Raw genomic sequence first — 18,777 nt, 5'->3', positions numbered from 1 at the left:
AGATTTATTTTCACAGCCTTCTTTGATCATATTTACCAAGGGTGCCAATAATTCTGACCACAACTGTATTTATGTAAAGACCACTATGAATGTGTCAGAGTATTAAATTGTATTATTGTCTAGGCAATTATTTATTTATTTATTTATTTTTATTATTCCTATAATGATATTGTTCATCTGGGAATGTGTACAATATTGTAAAGTTTATCTTGTATTTTTATTTTATTTTGTTTTGTTTAATTATTTTGGCGGTAAGGGTCATCATGGGGGAAAAGTTATAACCTTAACTGTATAAAGTGTTCTGTTAAAGCTTAAAATAACATTTTATGGCGGGGAAGTCGTGGCCTAATGGTTAGAGAGTCGGCCCCAGCTGCTCCCCGGGCGCTGCAGCAAAAAAATGTCTGCCCACTGCTCCGGGTGTGTGTTCATGGTGTGTGTGTGTTCACTTTGGATGGGTTAAATGCAGAGCACTAATTCTGAGTATGGGTCACCATACTTGGTCACGTCACTTTCACTTTTCACTTTCATTTTATTTGCATTATACATAGAGGTTCAGCTCTGTCAAATGGAAGCATCATTTGAACATTAATAAGTTTGAACATTAGTTAACACTGTTGTTAACTAACACTGAACAATACTTTTACAGCAGTTTCTAAATACTGGTTAATGTTTATTTAGCCTATACATTTACACTAAGTGTTTTTTACATTACCATGCATTAATGTATTGAGGAACTAATTTGAAATAATAAGGAACAATATTATATTTATAAATCAAAACCAACAAAAATGACTAAATGTTGTTCATTGTAAATTTGTGATTACCTGCAGTAATGCTATATAGAATTATATGATTTATGTAAGCGTGGACGATGAGTATAATTGGGCTTGAGTTGAGTTAAAGACTATTTGAATACATTTTAGTTCCTGCCCAGAACAAACCACCTATGAAATCTTCCAAAAGTTGCAGATATTAATTTCAAGCGTTGCATGTAACATTCTTTTGTGCTTGCAAAACGTATTGGCTATTCTTTAATATCTGTATTTGATTGGCACATAGGTGGAGGTGTTGCTGGCAGATGAAGAGCTGGCCTTTGTCCAATCAGACACTTCTAATGACTTCACTTCACCATGACAACCAATGTGGAGGTGCTGGCTCAGCAGATATTGACCGCTGAGCAGGTTTCAGAGGTGAGTGATGTGAGAGAGATACCAAAACGAGGTGATTTAAATGTTTAAGGTTGCGTGACACACCAAGCCAGTGGTCGGTCGTTGGCCAGTGTAGGGCCAATGTTGAGCATCTGTCAGACCAGTTTTTGCAGTGTGTTCTGCTCCTTCGTCACTGAAGTCAAGTTCATTCAGCTCAAGTCAAGTCAAGTCAGTACAATGTTGATTCAGCTTGGTTTAATAAGAATGTGGTTGATGTTACACAGTTGATCAGTTATGAAACAAATTTGATTCGGCTATAAAGCAGCTCTACAGAAGTTACAGTCTCATCGTTCAACTCAGTTCAGTTCAAGTTAGGTTCTTATCTGATAATCTCAGTGCAGTTCATTAATAGCAGTTTTGACACTCAAGAACAAATCTTACTATAATTTAATTTAATTTATATGATTGTATACTCGCTTCAGTTCGCTCGCAGGCCACCTCGCTTCAGAGGCATTATTCAAACTTCTGTTCCGGACAATGAAGCGCTCGTTCTCCGAAAAGAAGTGCAGACATTGCTTGCAAAAGGCGCGGTGGAAATAGTGCCCCCAGCGAACAGTGAGTCAGGCTTTTTCAGCCGCTACTTCCTTGTTCCAAAGAGAGATGGCGGGCTCAGACCCATTCTGGATCTCAGACGTCTGAACCACTCACTTATGCGCCGGTCGTTCAAGATGTTAACTATCAAACAGATCCTCGTGCACATTTGCCCCGAGGACTGGTTTTTGACAGTGGATCTGAAAGATGCATACTTTCACATCCACATAGCCCCCATCACAGACCATTCTTGAGATTCGCGTTCGAGGGAGTGGCCTATCAATATACAGTCCTTCCGTTTGGACTGTCTCTGGCCCCGCACACTTTCACAAAGTGCATAGATGCAGCTCTTTCCCCTCTGAGACAGATGGGAATCCGTATTTTGAACTACCTCGACAATTGGCTGGTTCTAGACGGGTCAGAACGGGAGTTGGCTGCTCACAGAGAGCTGTTACTCAGCCACTTAGAGCACCTCGGGTTAATCATCAACACGCACAAGAGTCAGCTGTTGCCCAGACAGCAAGCTGTCTTTTTGGGAACAATGTTAGACTCCGCCCAAATGCGGGCATGGATTACGCCGGAATGATCCCTGACTATTCAGCGATTGGCGGCGTGTCTCAAACTGGGGGCGACACGCCCCTTAAAGGTGTTTCAGAGGTTGCTCAGCCTTATGGCGGCGGCCACCTCGGTATTTCCTCTGGGCCTGCTTCACATGTGGCCTCTTCAGTTTGGGCTCAAAGCCCGCGTTCCACCCCACGCCTGGCGCATGGGGCGGCTTCCTGTCAGGGTAGACCACCGCTGTATCAAGGCTGTGGCCCCCTGGACAACCTCTTGCCTGTTCCAAACAGGAACGAGGTTAGGCCTGACCTCCAGAAGGAAGGTAGCCACAACGGACGTGTCCAACTCGGGTTGGGGCACCTTTTGGAGGGCAAGTTCGGCTCCTGGTCAGCCCCAGAGCAACGCCTGCATATCAACTGCCTAGAAATTTTGGCGGTTTTCTTAGCCCTGAAAACCTTCCTTTCAGCCTTAAAAGGGCACCACGTCTTGGTCCAGTCGGACAGCATCACGGTGGTGGCTTACATCAATCACCAAGGCGGTCTCAGGTCACACACTCTTTACAGAATGGCTCGTCGTCTCCTTTTTTGGGCACAGAAAGAACTCCTCTCTCTGCCTGGCAGATTGAACCTTGGCGCAGACATGCTGTCCAGAGGCAAGGTAGCCCCGGGCAAATAGGCGCTACACCCTCAAACAGTTCAAGAGATCTGGTCAGTCTTTGGGAGGGCAGAGGTCGACCTCTTTGCCTCAGAAGACAACTCTCACTGCCCAACATACTTCTCGATACAGCAAGAGGCTCTGGCCCACGACTGGCCCAGTGCTCGCCTATACACGTTTCCCCCGATCGCTCTGATGCCTCAGGTCGTCAGGTGGGTCACGGAGACCAAGTGCTCTCCCCTCCTAGTGGCCCCACTCTGGAGGAACCCGGCCTGGTTCCCAGACCTAGTGCAGCTCTCAGCAGCAGCCCTGCGGCCCATTCTGCTGAGGAGGAACTTTCTCTCGCAGGCGAAAGGCATGATTTGGCATCCCCGGCCGGAGCTGTGGAGTCTTCATGTATGGTGCCTCGACGGGAGCGTAATCAGCTCCCAGCGAGAGTAAGCAATACCATTTTGGAGGCAAGAGCGCCGTCTACAAGACGACTTTACAGCTTAAAATGGTCGGTGTTCCTTAACTGGTGTTCTGCATGAAGTTTGGACCCAGTATCATGTGACGTGTCCCATGTGCTAACCTTTTTGCAAGAGCTGCTGAAAGTGTATGTGACAGCTATCGCAGTGAACCATTCTCTCGAAGCTGGCCAATCGATCGGTAGAAACGACCTGATCGTTAAGTTCTTGAAGGGTGCTCGGAGGCTGAATCCTCCTCGCCCTCAGACTGTGCCATCTTGGGACTTGTCTATAGTCCTGTCTGTTTCCTTTGGTTTCTGTATTTCCTTCCTGTGTTAAGTTCCTGTTTGCTTGGTTTCCTTAGTTTCAGATGCCCTTTGTTTCCATAGTTACACTTTATTTGTCATGGTTACGCAGTGATGTTGCTTGTTTGCCTGTATATACAATGGGCGAATTCCAAACGGAAGTGATCATCCCTATGCCCTACTCCAGGGGTTTTCAACCTGTGGGGCGCGCCAGCACCTGTCAAGGGGGGCGTTGATGATTTATTCCCTGCTCAGGTGTGCATAAAATGCATTCTAGAATGAGATTGTTCCCTCCCCCTCAATTATAAATACCACCTGCCACTGATCCAATGCTACAGCAGTGAACAGACAGTAGCTCGGTGATTCAAAACCATAAGTAAATAATTTGATAGCCTACTATTTGGACACATCAGCAGCCTCATGATGATGATCGTGGGCGTCCTTATCAGAACAGTCACCGTGGGATCTTTGTTTGAATTATGGCCTTACTCAAATAACAAATGCAGGCTCATTTCTTCTTTATTACTGTCTGATTCTGGCAGGGCTGCAGGCGTAGGTGAAAATGGTGCCGAGATGGTCTATTAATTGATTTTGTCCATGGTACACTCTAGGGCAGGGGTTTTCAACCTGTGTGGCGAGCCCCCAGTTAATTCAGAGACATTCCCTTGAGAATTTAGGAATATGAGTTAGCAAATATTTAGCCATCGACTAAGGGGCAATCTGACTCCCACTGCTAGTCGACAGTTAGAGCAGAGTTGGCTCGAGTATCAGTCACGCTTATTGACAGTGTAAGATGATTTACGGTTAGCCGTGTCGGAAATCCAACCACGGATTGGCATGTTGTTATCTCAGAAACAGGCTCAGCCATCACATTGAATCAGGTAAACTGGTTATATATTTATGTTCAGTATAATTACGCACGCTATACCAGGGGCGGTTCTAAACCCTTTTTAGGTGGGTTTCTTATCTGTCACCTTAGCCCCCCAAAACTATCTTTCATTCTCACGTGTTTTAAGTCTTGTCAGTTTAAACATTAAAGTAATTTTAAGCCATTTAAGCCCAAGACATCTCAGTGCGGTACGCATGCGCTGTGATAAAGCGTTTCTTATAACAGATCCGTGCATTTCTTATATAAATGTTAATCAAAAAGAGCAAAAGAAAAATAATTCGCTGCTTTAATGGATATTTGCATAGGATGGATATTTGCGTATACCTGCCCTACTCCCTTCAAAGGGCAGACCCTTGAAGTGTGTTCTTTGAAGGGTGTAGGGCATTGCTGTCTCGTATAAGTGTTTGGAACTCCCTTGGCCAAGGGAATGCCTGACCAGATGTTACAAGTTCAAGTTCAATACTTTAATGTAATTCTAGACTTACAACAGGTGTCCAGCAGAACAAAATTGTGCATAATAGTGCAAACATAAATAACAAAACCAACATTAAATAAACATAATATACATCACGACAAACAAATAACATCATATGAGACACTTTTAAACTAAAAATAAAAAATATACTAGAACATTACAATTACTATACATATTAAGGGTAGTGCACAAATGGGTTGTGTACCTTGACAATGCTGTGCCTGCGTGCAGCATTCAGCACTCCATCAGTTGTTGCAAATAAATGTTTCTACTTTTTATTATTGTTTTATTCAAATATTGTGTAATTGTGTCTTATTTACTATTAAACTTTTTCAAACTAAACTTGCTTACACTACTGTCTTAAATCATATTTCTATCACTGATGAAAAATATTTTGTATTACATTAAAATAAGACAAATTCAATTAGCCTATTCTATTTATGTTTGTATGTGAAGTCAAAATCAACCCCAACTTTGCTTTAAAATGCATCCCAAGACCTCCTAACCGAAGATCATGATCTCAACATGATCACAAACAGAAATCACTTCCGTGAAGTGACCATCGCATGTTCCTTTCGTTAACGGACTTCTGGAAGGGCCCTTTGTGAAGGGATTCAGTTGTTCATTTTTGTTTGGAACGTCTCTACAAATGATGTCCCCTTCCCAAAGTGCCCTTCAAGGGAGCAAAAAAGCTGTTTGGAATCCGCCCAAAATCTTGTTTTCAGTTTAGTTTGTTAATTCCCATCATAACTACTATCATGGTTTTCTGTTCTTATATCATGAACTTTGTGCTTCCGAGTGTTTTTGTTTTGATAATTAAAAGTTTTAACTGCTGGAAATGATCCTCTCCTGTGCCTCTTTCGTGTTGCTTGAGCCATGCCTGACAGAAGAACCAACCTAAAATATTCAGTAGCCCCTCACTGCAGAACACAAGATCCAGGGGGATCCACATCTAGGGGGTGGAGATGAGTAGGTTTAGGCGTGGAGATGGGTGGGTTTAGGGATCGGGGGTGGAGACGGGTAGGTTTAGGTATATGTAAGGTGGGAGGAGTTGGATCTGGATCCAACCACGCCCCCTGGATCTTGTTCTGCAGTGAGGACCATCTCAAAATACTGGATTTATCAGCAGTCAGACTCCTTCTATACGGAGGGAAGTTCTCTGCCGAGTTCATAGCTGTCTCGAGTTATACAGAGTTAAATGCCACCTACCAGCCAATCAGAAATTAGGATGTTGTTGTTTCCTTGTAGTGTCCGTGATCCCGCTGCAAGCACGTTTGTTACTAAGTAAGATGGATGCGTGTGCAGTTGGAAGAGCAAGATCCGATGAATTTTGTGTAAGGTAACCCCTTCATTTTTCTTTTTTTTTTGGCATTTTGATTTTATGATTTCTGGACGAAATCACTTGCATGTGATCAAATAAAGCGAGAGCTGTTGTTGGGGAATATAGTCGCCGAGTTCATAGCTGTCTCGAGTTATACAGAGTTAAATGCCACCTACCAGACAATCAGAAATTAGGATGTTGTTGTTTCCTTGTAGTGTCCGTGATCCCGCTGCAAGCACGTTTGTTACTAAGTAAGATGGATGCGTGTGCAGTTGGAAGAGCAAGATCCGATGAATTTTGTGTAAGGTAACCCCTTCATTTTTCTTTTTTTTTTGGCATTTTGATTTTATGATTTCTGGACGAAATCACTTGCCTGTGATCAAATAAAGCGAGAGCTGTTGTTGGGGAATATAGTCAAAATCGTGCTAAATTATTATTGAAGCACTCAAGAACTCTCCAACCGCTTTGCAACCAGAAGCTTAGCTCTGGCTACCTGAAACTAAGGGAAGTACTAGAGATGTTAGAACAATTCTGATAAAAGACAGACAAATTCATCCAAATAAACTCATTTTATATATATATATATATATATAAAACTATCTTCTGTTGTGAAAGGGCTTTTACAACTTTTTATATTAAAAACAAACACGCAAGCCCTGCCCAGATTTAAAAAGTAACTCAAAAATAACGTAACGCATTACTTTCCATAAAAAGTAACTAAGCAACGTAATTAGTTACTTTTTTTAATGGAGTAATGCAATATTGTAATGCATTACTTTTAACTGTAACTTTCCCCAACACTGTGAATCATTGCATTTGTCTGTTTCAAAGATGTCAGGGGAAAAGCAAAAGAGTATTATTTCATTCTGGGTAGGCTACCAAAGGGTAAAAAAAAGGTTGTCAGATCAGAAGTGGAGATGACAGCAAGGGAGATAGTAGGGGAGAAAGTAGAGACCATAGAGGAGTCAGTGAATGGATGAATCAGTGGACAAGACAGGGAAGAAGAAAGCATGGAGCAGCCACACACACACACAGCTTGGCATACATGCTCAGGGCAAGTTCTGCAATCCTACTGTATGTGTACAGTATGTACATTGAGCACTGCTCTTCAGTTGGCTCGGTTGGGGACAAATTTCTTTTTATTTTTTATACATTTGTATTTTTGTAATATAAAACAATTTATTTTATTTGGATGAATTTGTCTGTCTTTTATCAGATTTACCAGTTGTTATAATTTCTATTTGTGCTGGATAATTGTAAACAATAGGTAAAATTGAACTGCCAGCGAAAACTTGAGAGAATTGGGCGGGACTGAAGAGCCACTGCTGCAAATATTTGAGTGGCTCCTCCCCTAACAGATGAAATCGCACTCCAAACTTTTGCTATAACTTGAGAGAGCCCTGCTGCATATTTAGCAAGAATTCACATGTTAAACACACACACACACACACACACACACACACACACACACACACAGCTTGACATACATCCACTGCATACAATTTGAGCACTGCTGTTCAGTTGGCTCGTTTAGGGCTAAATTTCTTTTTATTTTTGATACATTTGTATTTTTTAAATATATAAAGCAGATGGGTCAAAAAATCCAGATAGTGACGGCACTGGACTCCACTGTGCCCAAACAGCAGTTTATCCTGGCAGCACCTGATGGCTCTTCAGCAGGCAAAGTCCTCCTGGCATCACCTGAGGGTACTAGTGCCAAACAGCTTATCTTTGCCACTGCTGACAGCCTGGTGCCTGGACGAATTCAGGTGTGAAGTCACATAAATGCATCGGTGTTTCTTCAACCGTGTGCACGCTTATGTCTCAGGGGTTTTTTGCATATTATTTTTCAGTTCATGCACTTACGTGTAGTTATAGTGTAGCTTATCTAAGACACTGGGGAATATAAACTTGGTTTAAGATGAGGTTCAGGGGTAGTTTCAGGGTTGGTACCTACCCAGATAGCAGGAGAGCAGGTGAAAACCATTGAATCAATGTTAAAAATAGTCAATTTGTCAGTGTTAATGACATTGAATTAGTATCACTTTTGCACCCGCAATTAATGTTGAAAAAATGTTGAAATACCACCATTATTGTGATCAGCGTTTGCTTTAGTTGGGCTCTTGACTCTTGCTTGTCATTAAGTTAATTATCTTTCAGTGCTAACAATAGTGTTTCTATATGCATTAATAAAGAAAGAGATGTTTTAAAGTTAAGTTAGAGCAGACTATTTTTTGTGATGGGTGTCAAGCTGTAATAAAGTTGAGAAATAATATTAAAAAGTGTTGAAGTTGATCTTTCTTTATTGATGTAAATGTTCTGTTTCACAAATGCAAAGATACTGTGGCAGAAAGATTTAGACATCATACAAACCTCAACAACGGTGACAATCATCAAACTAATTCAGATCAACTGCAATGCATCCTGGGAGTGTTGATACCCAGCATGCATTTCAGCATAACATTTTCTTTTGTTGATTTTCACCATTGAGTTTCATACGCTGATTCTTGATGTCTGATTGATTCAGCAATTTAACAAGTTATTTTTTTGTTAATTCATAGAAGTATGATAGCCATGCCACTGCTTTAATCTCACACTGTAGTATCACACATTATTCACACATAAAAAACACAACACACTTGTGAGCAGTTATTTAAATAACCTCACAATGATTTCAGTCACCATCACCTGATCCCAGTGGATCTTAGTTTTCATGGCCTCAACAAATGTATTTTACCACATTGTTACAAGAGACAATGAAACATTAAAGTACAAAGAGTCAAGAGCCCAACTAAAGCAAACGCTGATCATAATAATGGTGGTTTGTTGAAATTTCAACATTTTTTCAACATTAATTGCAGGTGCAAAAGTGATGTTGATTCAATGCAATTAACATTGACAAATCAGCAATTTTTAACATTGATTCAATGGTTGCTTGCTATCAGGGTAGTTATTCCCTAATTATTGTAATTATTATAATAAATGCATAGTATATACATGCAGAATAGGACTGTAAAGTTAATTTTTGCTGAACAGATTTCAGCTTTAGGCCACATTAAAACATTTAGTAACTTTTTTTACCATTTTTTTTAACCCCTGTCTTCATTTATTTATGCTATTTTCCAAATGCCTTGTGTTTAGATTGTATGGTTGTACTCTTGTCCCAGACCCTGAATTTCAATCTTAAAATATTTAAATCAATCATAAAAAGTTGAATTATTACATCCAGGGTGCAATTTACAGATTTCTCTGCCTATGCTGTTGATATCCCCGATTCTAGTCATTTTTCATCATTCTTAGATGATGCATTTTTACTGTATTTTAAACAGTAGGCTATGTACTGTCATACCCATCTGTGAACTAGAGAATTACTTTTATCCTTGTCATCATCATCATCAACCCTGAATGCCAAGTAATTAATCCTTCTGCCTTTTCTGGTAGTTTGTAACAGATGCAGTGTCAGTGGAGAGGCTTCTGAGTAAAGGGGCAGACATGAGCCGAGCACAGCCTATTGAATACTGCGTGGTATGTGGAGATAAAGCCTCAGGTACAAACACATTCAATGTGAATAATGCCAGAGCACATAAAGCAAGATTACATATGACAGACATGTGTTGCCCATAGACCATCTGATGAGTATTGCATGCTGAAATAGCAAAACATGCCTGAAATCACCAGGGGTGCATTTCCCAAAAGTACTGTAAGCCTAAGTAGATCGTAAAAACTATTGATGCCAATGGTTACTATCATCTTTAATGATAATGGCCCAGGCCAGTTCTAATCTGATTGGCTGACTGCAAACAATTTCAGTCGATACCAAGAAACAACCTCGTATTCTTTTTAGTTTCTAGACTGCCGCGAAGAGCATTTCAGAGAAATAACTAATCATTAGATTTGGCTAGTATGTGGGGTTCATATTGGATCTTTGATTCGAGTTTGTTTGAGAAACTTGACTAATTCCTAGTATGGGTCACCATACTTGGCCACATGTCACTTCACTTCACTAGTAAACTCCTTGATCTTACTTGTATATTGCTCTTTGTTCTCAAATGTATATGTCTGATTTCAGGTCTAAGACGTTAAAGATTTGCATCACGCCTCTAAAGATCATGTGAAAAGAAAAGGACATTTTGCTGGTCACTTTAACTTCAGTAGCCAGTTCGCACTGATCAGTTGTTTTGGCCCAAGTGTCAGTATAAGGTAGCTGCTGCTGCTGCTGACAATTCAGTTCCAAAACAAGAAAGCACCGTAGTTTTAATCAAACATTAAAGGAGTAGAGCACCCAAAAATGTACAATTGCTGAGAATTCACTCACCCTCAGGCCATCCATGATGTGGATGAGTTTGTTTCTTGATCGGAACAGATTTTGAGAAGTGTGTCATTGCATCACTGTCTCAGCAATGGATGCTCTGCAGTGAATGGGTGCCGTCAGAATGAGTCCAAACAGCTGATAAAAACATCACAATAATCCACAAGTAATCCACACCACTCCAGTCCATCAAGTAATGTCTTGTGAAGTGAAAAGCTGCATATTTGTGAGAAATAAATTCATCATTAAGGCATTTTAACATCAAACGGTTGATTCCACCTAAAATTCCACCTAAGCCCTCTATCCATAATTGCTTTCTTCAGTGGAAAAAGTTGTCTCGTCTGAATCAGGAGAGAATTGTGCACAGGTCAAGCACCATTTACAAGCAAAAACAGTCCAAAACATTTCTAAACAAATATGTGTGTAGATTTTGATGTGAGAGGACAACAGGGGATTGACCTTTTCACTGGAGGAGGCATTATGGATTATGGACTATTTTGTCCAGAAGCGATGGTTGAAAGTTAAAATGCCTAAATGATGTATTTGCTTCTTACAAAGACGTAGCCTTTCACAAGACATTAACTGATGGACTGGAGTGGTGTGGATTACTTGTGGATTATTGTGATGCTTTTATCAGCTGTTTGGACTCTCATTCTGACGGCACCCATTCACTGCAGAGCATCCATTGCTGAGACAGTGATGCAATGCTACATTTCTCCAAACCTGATGAAGAAACAAACTCATCTAGATCTTTTATGGCCTAAAGCTGAACTATTTCTTTAAGTAAGCCACTCAGAGACAACAGGAGGATGCCTGGGACAAGGAAAAAGAGAGTTAGAAAGTCTACTCTGAGCCTTTGAAGGAAGTTTTACATCATTTAATGAGACAAAAACAAGTGAATAAATCTGCTGCCTTCTCTAGGGAGCGGTCGAAAACACATCCTACATGCTTTGCATGCAACAGCGCCCCCTATTTACCTGGATCTTCTACTTTACAGATTGATTAGACTATAAATAAGAGAGTAAAGTTGTTACATGTGAGTTGGTCGTTGTATTATGTTTTTGAAGTTGGATATTTTTGTTTACACTGTATTATTATTTCAAAATATAATATTTGTATTTCTAAGTATACTATGTGTGGGTTTGTGTATTTGAAGGGAGGCATTATGGGGCAGTCAGCTGCGAAGGTTGTAAGGGGTTCTTCAAGCGAAGTGTGCGCAAGAGTCTGACATACAGCTGCCGCAGTAACCAGGACTGTGTGGTCAACAAACACCATCGCAACCGCTGCCAGTTCTGTCGTCTCAGGAAGTGCTTGGAGATGGGCATGAAGATGGAGTGTGAGTAAATAAATAAACAAAAACTCTGACCACATGGTCATACCATGAAAGAAAGGTACAAAACTGTCACTGGCCCATGTTGTATGTCGTAACTGACTATGATACTGTACAATCTTCCCACAAACAAACATACGATTTCACAGTCTTGCAGGATTTGAGAACACAGTATTATTATGAAGACAATTTGGTGGACTTCAGGGCAAAAATAAAATGCCACAAATGTGTAAATTGTGGCCCCTTTAAATGTTTCATAATTGCACAGTGAAAATTTGGAAGCTTCTCACAGCATTTATGCATTTTGTATTACTCACATAGCTGTACAGAGTGAGAGGAAACCCATTGATCTTCCTAGAGAAAAACCTGCCAACTGTGCAGCATCCACAGAGAAAATCTACATCAGGAAAGACCTGCGGAGTCCCCTCATCGCAACACCCACCTTCATCTCTGAGAAAGATGCCTCACGGTGAGACTCACATTCACAAAGCATCTGCATACTATACATGATGCATACACCTAGCTTAATATAATTCAAGTTAGAACTAAGAATTTAGTGTAGTGTATTTCAATAAGGGGTATTCATGTACTGTTGCTTTACTTGATTTGACTATTTATTTCTTAGACATCAGTATATCAGCTTCTGGCTGATTTTAGTTAATTTTGCTAAACGAATGAATTTAAACATTTTTGTCATGATTTAATCCTCTGTGCAGGTCCAGGCTGTTGGACTCTGGGATGCTTGTCAATATCCAACAACCTTTAACACAAGCTGATGGCACATTACTATTAGCAACAGACAAAGTAAAACCATCTACATAACGTTTTCTTTTTCTTTTGTGTTCTGTGCAGGCAGGGGTTTTCCAAGCTGGAGTTTGTGACCTTGTGTGTCTTTAGATTGTGATTGCCAAAATGCCAAATTGTTCTGAGTAAAACGTTTTACTCTGATCTCATATACGAAGAGTTGTCATGAATTTATTTGTTTGTCATATTTATTGAAAGATTAAGCATTAAATGAACTCTTAAGGGGTTATTCAAGAATAATAATTTGGATCAGAGGGGTTGAACTGAGAGTTAAAAGGTTGGGAGTCCCGGATCCAAAACGTTTTGGTATTTGTTGCTGTTAAATTGTTTAAAAAAAAAATATATAATTATGCATCTTATAAACATTCAAAAAAAGCTGTAGCTGTTTTACTCTAAAATATATATGAGGATGTTATTTGTTCATCAGGCGGAGTCAGGACAAGGTGATCTGGGGACGCTGGCTAATGTGGTTTCATCATTAGCCAACCTGAATGATCCGGTTAGTAACGGAGAGCTGGAGGAGTCACCCAGTGAAATCACACGGTGTGTTATTAATGCAGACAATAGTTGTGTATGGTTTTCACAACGGAAAGAGATACAAAATTATGGTATTTGTTATAGGAATAAGTGATCTTAAAAAGAAAATTAGGTAACACTTTATTTTGATAGTGCACTTTAGGCCACGAAGGGGAAGTCGTGGCCTAATGGTTAGAGAGTCGGACACTTCACTTTCACTTTCACTTTCACATTCTACTAACAGTAAGTAACTTTGCAACTACATGTCAACTAGCAGTCATTAGAGTATTAGTAGACTGTCTGCTTGATATCTGCTAACACTTTATTTTGATGGGTCCACAACATACTGACTATGAGAAACTTTGCAAGTATATATATCAACGTATTCTACTAACCCTAAACCTAACCTAACAGTCTACTCTGAGAGTTAGTAGACATGAAGTTGTGAATTAATGAGAATTAGTTGACATGTAGTTGCAAAGTTAAGTCTAAAGTGGATTATCAAAATAAAGTGTAATAAAGCGAAAATTACTCCATTCCAAACCCGTATGACTTCTTTCTTCTGTTTTCACCATTAAACAAAAGAAGATGGCAACATCTTAGTTTTATAATTTATTCCTCAAACAAACCTGATGTATGGCTCCTAAAGATGTGAAATATGGCACACAAGTCATATGGACTACTTTTATGGTACTTGTTTGGTGTTGTTATTTTATTTCTTTGTCAGGTTTGCCATCTTAAAAAAGAGAAGCCTGAACATTGTACAGATTTCTTCTTTTGTGTTCCTGCAGAAGAGAGAAGGTTGTACAGTTTTGGAATGACATAAGGTTAAGTAAATTTCAAAGAGCTGGTTTTGAAATGTACCATAAAAACAAGGTAAAAAAAAAAATATATATATATATTTTTTTTGTAATTGTTTCTGAGTCTGATGTCTTTGGTGTTGCAGTGCCTTTGACACGCTAGCTAAAGCTCTGAACCCCAGTGAGGTGGTGGAGGGCCAGAGCTTGTCAGAGGTGGATGGGGTGGGCGGAGCTACAATACAGGTGATCAGCAGGGATCAAATCTCACCACTCATAGAAGTCGAGGGACCTCTGCTTACAGACACACACATCAGCTTTAAGGTGTGTACATGACATTCTCACACTCTTGCAAAAGCCTTGAAGTCAACATAAAAATAAAAATACTTAAAATGTTTTAGGCTACTGTTGTAGACTGTACCTCTCTGTTTGCTGTTATTTATCATTGATTAGTATTATTCCAGGCTGACCCACTTTTCATCATCCAATAAATTCCTGATAGATCATATTAAGTATTGCCCTACATTGTTTTAGCACATTAAATAACGGTTAATTCTAAAATGTCACAAAATGGGTTGTGAAAGCCATCTGAGTTTAATAATGTACAGTGGGGAGATTCAAAAGTCTGGAATAATTAAGATTGCTGTTGAAAGAAGACTCTTCTGCTTACAAAGGCTGCATTTATTTGATCACAAACACAGAAAAAACTGTAATATTGTGAAATATTATACCAATTAAAAATAGCTGTTTTCTATTTGAATATATTTTAAACTGTAATTTATTCCTGTAATCAAAGCTGAATTTTCAGCATCATTCCTCCAGTCTTCAGTGTCACATGATCCTTCAGAAATCATTCTAATATACTGATTAGCTGCTCAAGAAACATTTATTATTATTATTATCACGAGACTTCTTTCAAAAACAATCTTAATTATTCCAACCTTTTTACCCCCAGTGAATGTCTGTTACAGAATAATTAAGCATAGAGCGGTGTGTTATAATAGTCTTTTTTAGTATTCCTAATATATTTCACTTTGATATAGTTGATACTGGTTAATATAACAATTATAATATTGGGACAGTTTATTTTCAGTAAATCATTGATGAACTGTATTTCATGTTGTCAAATAAGAACACAGAATAAGTGAATTGAGATGATTAATTACGCTGTTGTCTTCTGTAGAGTTGATTTATATTTGTAATTATAACTGAAAATATTGTTTCCTAATTGAAGAATATTGCAGCACACTTTTTATTACTGTAAAGGTGCTTCAAAATAATTTATATCGTATAAAGTACAGTATAAATATGATTTCATATAGCATGTGTGAAAATGTGACCCTAGACCACAAAACCAGTCATAAGGGTCAATTTATTTGTTAGGATAGGACAATATTTGGCCGAGATACAACTATTTGAAAATCTGGAATCTGAGGGTGCAAAAAAATCTAAATATTGAGAAAATCGCCTTTAAAGTTGTCCAAATGAAGTTCTTAGCAATGCATATTACTAATCAAAAATTAAGTGTTGATATATTTACGGTAGGAAATTTACAAAATATCTTCATGGAACATGATCTTTACTTAATATCCTAATGATTTTTGGCATAAAAGAAAAATCAATCATTTTGACCCATACAATGTATTTTTGGCTATTGCTACAAATATACCCCAGCGACTTAAGACTGCTTTTGTGCTCCAGGGTCACATATAATGTTGCTTAATTGCAGCTGTTGATAGTAATTAAGCAAAATGGAAGATTTTAATGAAGATTTTTGTAATAAAAATACGGTTATTTTTTTTGTGTTTTACTATTCTAAATAATAGAAGAGAGTCTTAAGTGTGTGATTATTTTCTCGCTCTAGTTGACGATGCCAAGCCCAATGCCCGAGTATCTGAATGTGCATTATATCTGTGAGTCTGCATCACGCCTGCTCTTCCTCTCCATGCACTGGGCGCGCTCTATTCCAGCCTTCCTTGCTCTCGGGTGAGATCTCTGTTGTGGGGTTTCTCTCTGTACTTATGCATGTTATCCTCTCTAGAGTATGTCAGTTTCTGTCTCTGTATGTGTAGGCAGGAATGTAACACAGCTCTGGTGCGAGCATGCTGGAATGAGTTGTTTATTCTGGGTCTGGCACAGTGCGCTCAGATCATGAGTCTGTCCACCATCCTCGCTGCCATCGTCAATCATCTGCAGTCCAGTATCCAGGACGGTATGGCACAGTTAAACATCAAGTCTGACATCCACAAAGTGTACTTTGTGCTGGAGACTAGAGATGTTATACAATAAAACCGTTAGGGACTGCGCACAGGGTCTGCATCCCTTGCCAAAGCAAGATCCGAACAAAAGTGGCAGTTATAAACCTTACTCGTATGGCTTTTTTCTTCTTCTTCTACATGCTTTGTCGGAAGTGTTTCCTACTTTCAGTGGGTTTTGGTGCACCAGTAACCATGATGATTCCTCAAACCATTAAAACCATCCTTGCAGAAAGAAGAGCAGGACTGAAACACAGCTGGAATGTAAAAGCACATCTCTGCAAATGGCATGCAGTTCTGTGTTTTAACCACAGATGGTGGTAGAAAGGCAAAAGTAGAGGTCTGCACATGCTAGATTTTTCAGTCCAGTTCCCGCCAAAATGTTATATTTCATTTTTTGTTTCAGTAATGTCAACAGCAGAAATCATTTTCAAGTGCTGTTGAACATACACATTTGCCTTGCATAATTTAATCTAGTAGTTTGCACATTTAGAATTACATTTAATCAAAAAGCAAAGAAATCGAGTTTAGAACAGACCAAGTTAATTTGACAGTCTGTGCTTTCCCATTTTTCAGTGCAGTTAGAATAATGTGGAATCATGCACCATGCATTTACTGTAATGATGCCCCACAAAACGTTCAAGAAATTAAAAAGTACTGCACCTGTTGTGGTTGAAATGGTAAATGTTACCACAAAAAGGCATTGTCATAGAGACTGAATTTCAATCTCTAGTTCCAGTTTTTTAAGTGTTTTCAAAATGTATGGCACAGTGTCGTCATCATAAATAATGGCTTTAAATGGATAGTTTACTGGTAAGGCACCAGAAAGGAACCTTCAAACTACTTAATTTAAAGATTTCTTAATAAAGATTATTTTTTTTTTATTATTAATGAAAACGTACCAAAAATTGTTGATGTTGGAAGCATTGCTAGAACAAGTTATCTCTGTTAATATGTTGATGTAACTGCTGTAAACTGATGTGCTGATGTAAATGTTGTCATAAGTCTTTAGTGAACTAACAACTGATCTCCTCTCAGTAGACAAGCTATCGAGTGAACGCATTACACTAGTCATGGAGCACATATGGAAGCTGCAGGAGTTCTGCAACAGCATGGCAAAGCTGCAGACAGACGGATATGAATATGCCTACTTAAAAGCCATTGTCCTGTTCAGTCCAGGTACACAACCATTCAGCTCCTCAAAGAAGGCCAGAATGTTGCATCTGAGTGATTGAAAAAGTTGTTGTATAAGAGATGTAAACTCACAGCTGATTTATTAATGCACAAGATCACCCAGGTGTGAGCAGCTGTAGCCAAATTGAAAAGTTCCAGGAAAAAGCGCAGATGGAACTCCAGGACTATGTGCAAAAGACTTATCCCGATGATACCTACAGGTCTGTTCCATATTAAAGTAATACTCTGGGTGAAATGCATCATAGTCTCGATCAACAGCATTTGTCAGTTAACGCAAACATTTTTTACACAACAGTTTTAAGGAAAAACATGTTTGCAATGTCCTTCTAGTGGGAATTTAGAATGCAAACGGCAAGCAACTAAGCATCTATGGCCAAGAAAGTACTGTTGAGATGAATGGGAATGTTAACGAATAACTTGCTGCATGGATTTCTTTACCTCCTTGGACACAAGTGTCCGTAAAGTATTGTTTACATAAAGCAAAACTCACCCACAAGAATTACACTTGTAACGCACAGCCAGAAGTTGTATAGTTTCACATAAAGTATAAGAAAACTGTAAACTTCACTGCTTTTAAAGGGGTCATATGATGCGATTTCAATTTTTCCTTTCTCTTTGGAGTGTTACAAGCTCTTGGTGCATAAAGAAGATCTGTAAAGTTGCAAAGACTAAAGTCTCAAATCCAAAGAGATATTCTTTATAAAAGTTAAGAGTCAACCACACCTACCTAAAACGGCTCGTTCTAACACGCCCCCACGTCTACGTCACGATGTGGGAAGATTTGCATAACACCGCCCAAATGTTCACGCAAAGAAAGAAGGCGCAACTTTTATTCTCGCTGTAGTATTGTTGTTGCCGCCGCCATGTTGTGGAGACGCTGTGTTTTGTTGTGAAAGCGAAACTACTTTGTTTGGTCTTCCAAAAGAGGACGATATCCGCTTCGTCATGCCTGGAGCTGATCCGTGCTGGTCGCTGAGGAAATACATCAACTTTGCGCTGTGGATCGCCGCATCGGCTTTCACCGTGGACGAAGCGGAGTCCAGCCCGGGGTCGTCACATGTGGTTGCCGCAAGCCCGCCGGACGCTCCTTCGTCGAATCCGCCGGCCGCGCCGTTCTCAAGCTCCTCCGCTCACTCAACCCCGTCGTGTGTGACGCTGTGTTTCGTTGTGAAAGCGAAAATACTT

At 39.5% G+C, this 18,777-nt stretch overlaps 1 protein-coding gene and 1 long non-coding RNA gene across 2 annotated transcripts in view; both read left to right on the top strand.

The window, feature by feature from the left end:
- LOC107690717 (uncharacterized) overlaps nt 1-6,402 on the top strand; it is a 10,364-nt gene extending 3,962 nt beyond the window's left edge. Inside the window, exons 2-3 of the long non-coding RNA XR_001634481.1 lie at nt 1,060-1,190; nt 6,315-6,402. This is a non-coding gene — a long non-coding RNA (uncharacterized LOC107690717). The remainder of the gene's footprint in view (nt 1-1,059; nt 1,191-6,314) is intronic.
- A 1,574-nt stretch (nt 6,403-7,976) lies between these two features.
- The window catches only part of LOC107690720 (nuclear receptor subfamily 2 group C member 2-like), a 12,207-nt gene continuing 1,406 nt past the window's right edge, over nt 7,977-18,777 (top strand). The window contains exons 1-11 of the mRNA XM_016489126.1: nt 7,977-8,156; nt 9,829-9,934; nt 11,853-12,032; nt 12,348-12,495; nt 12,743-12,830; nt 13,258-13,373; nt 14,293-14,467; nt 16,008-16,129; nt 16,216-16,355; nt 17,440-17,577; nt 17,687-17,792. Coding sequence (XP_016344612.1) covers nt 7,977-8,156; nt 9,829-9,934; nt 11,853-12,032; nt 12,348-12,495; nt 12,743-12,830; nt 13,258-13,373; nt 14,293-14,467; nt 16,008-16,129; nt 16,216-16,355; nt 17,440-17,577; nt 17,687-17,792 — 1,499 coding nt within the window. The remainder of the gene's footprint in view (nt 8,157-9,828; nt 9,935-11,852; nt 12,033-12,347; nt 12,496-12,742; nt 12,831-13,257; nt 13,374-14,292; nt 14,468-16,007; nt 16,130-16,215; nt 16,356-17,439; nt 17,578-17,686; nt 17,793-18,777) is intronic.

The sequence above is a fragment of the Sinocyclocheilus anshuiensis genome, unplaced genomic scaffold, assembly GCF_001515605.1.
Source record: "Sinocyclocheilus anshuiensis isolate Anshui unplaced genomic scaffold, SAMN03320099.WGS_v1.1 scaffold2751, whole genome shotgun sequence".
Lineage (NCBI taxonomy): Eukaryota > Metazoa > Chordata > Actinopteri > Cypriniformes > Cyprinidae > Sinocyclocheilus > Sinocyclocheilus anshuiensis.
Note: the sequence above shows the minus strand (reverse complement) of the source record. Positions and strands in the feature narration are given on the sequence as shown.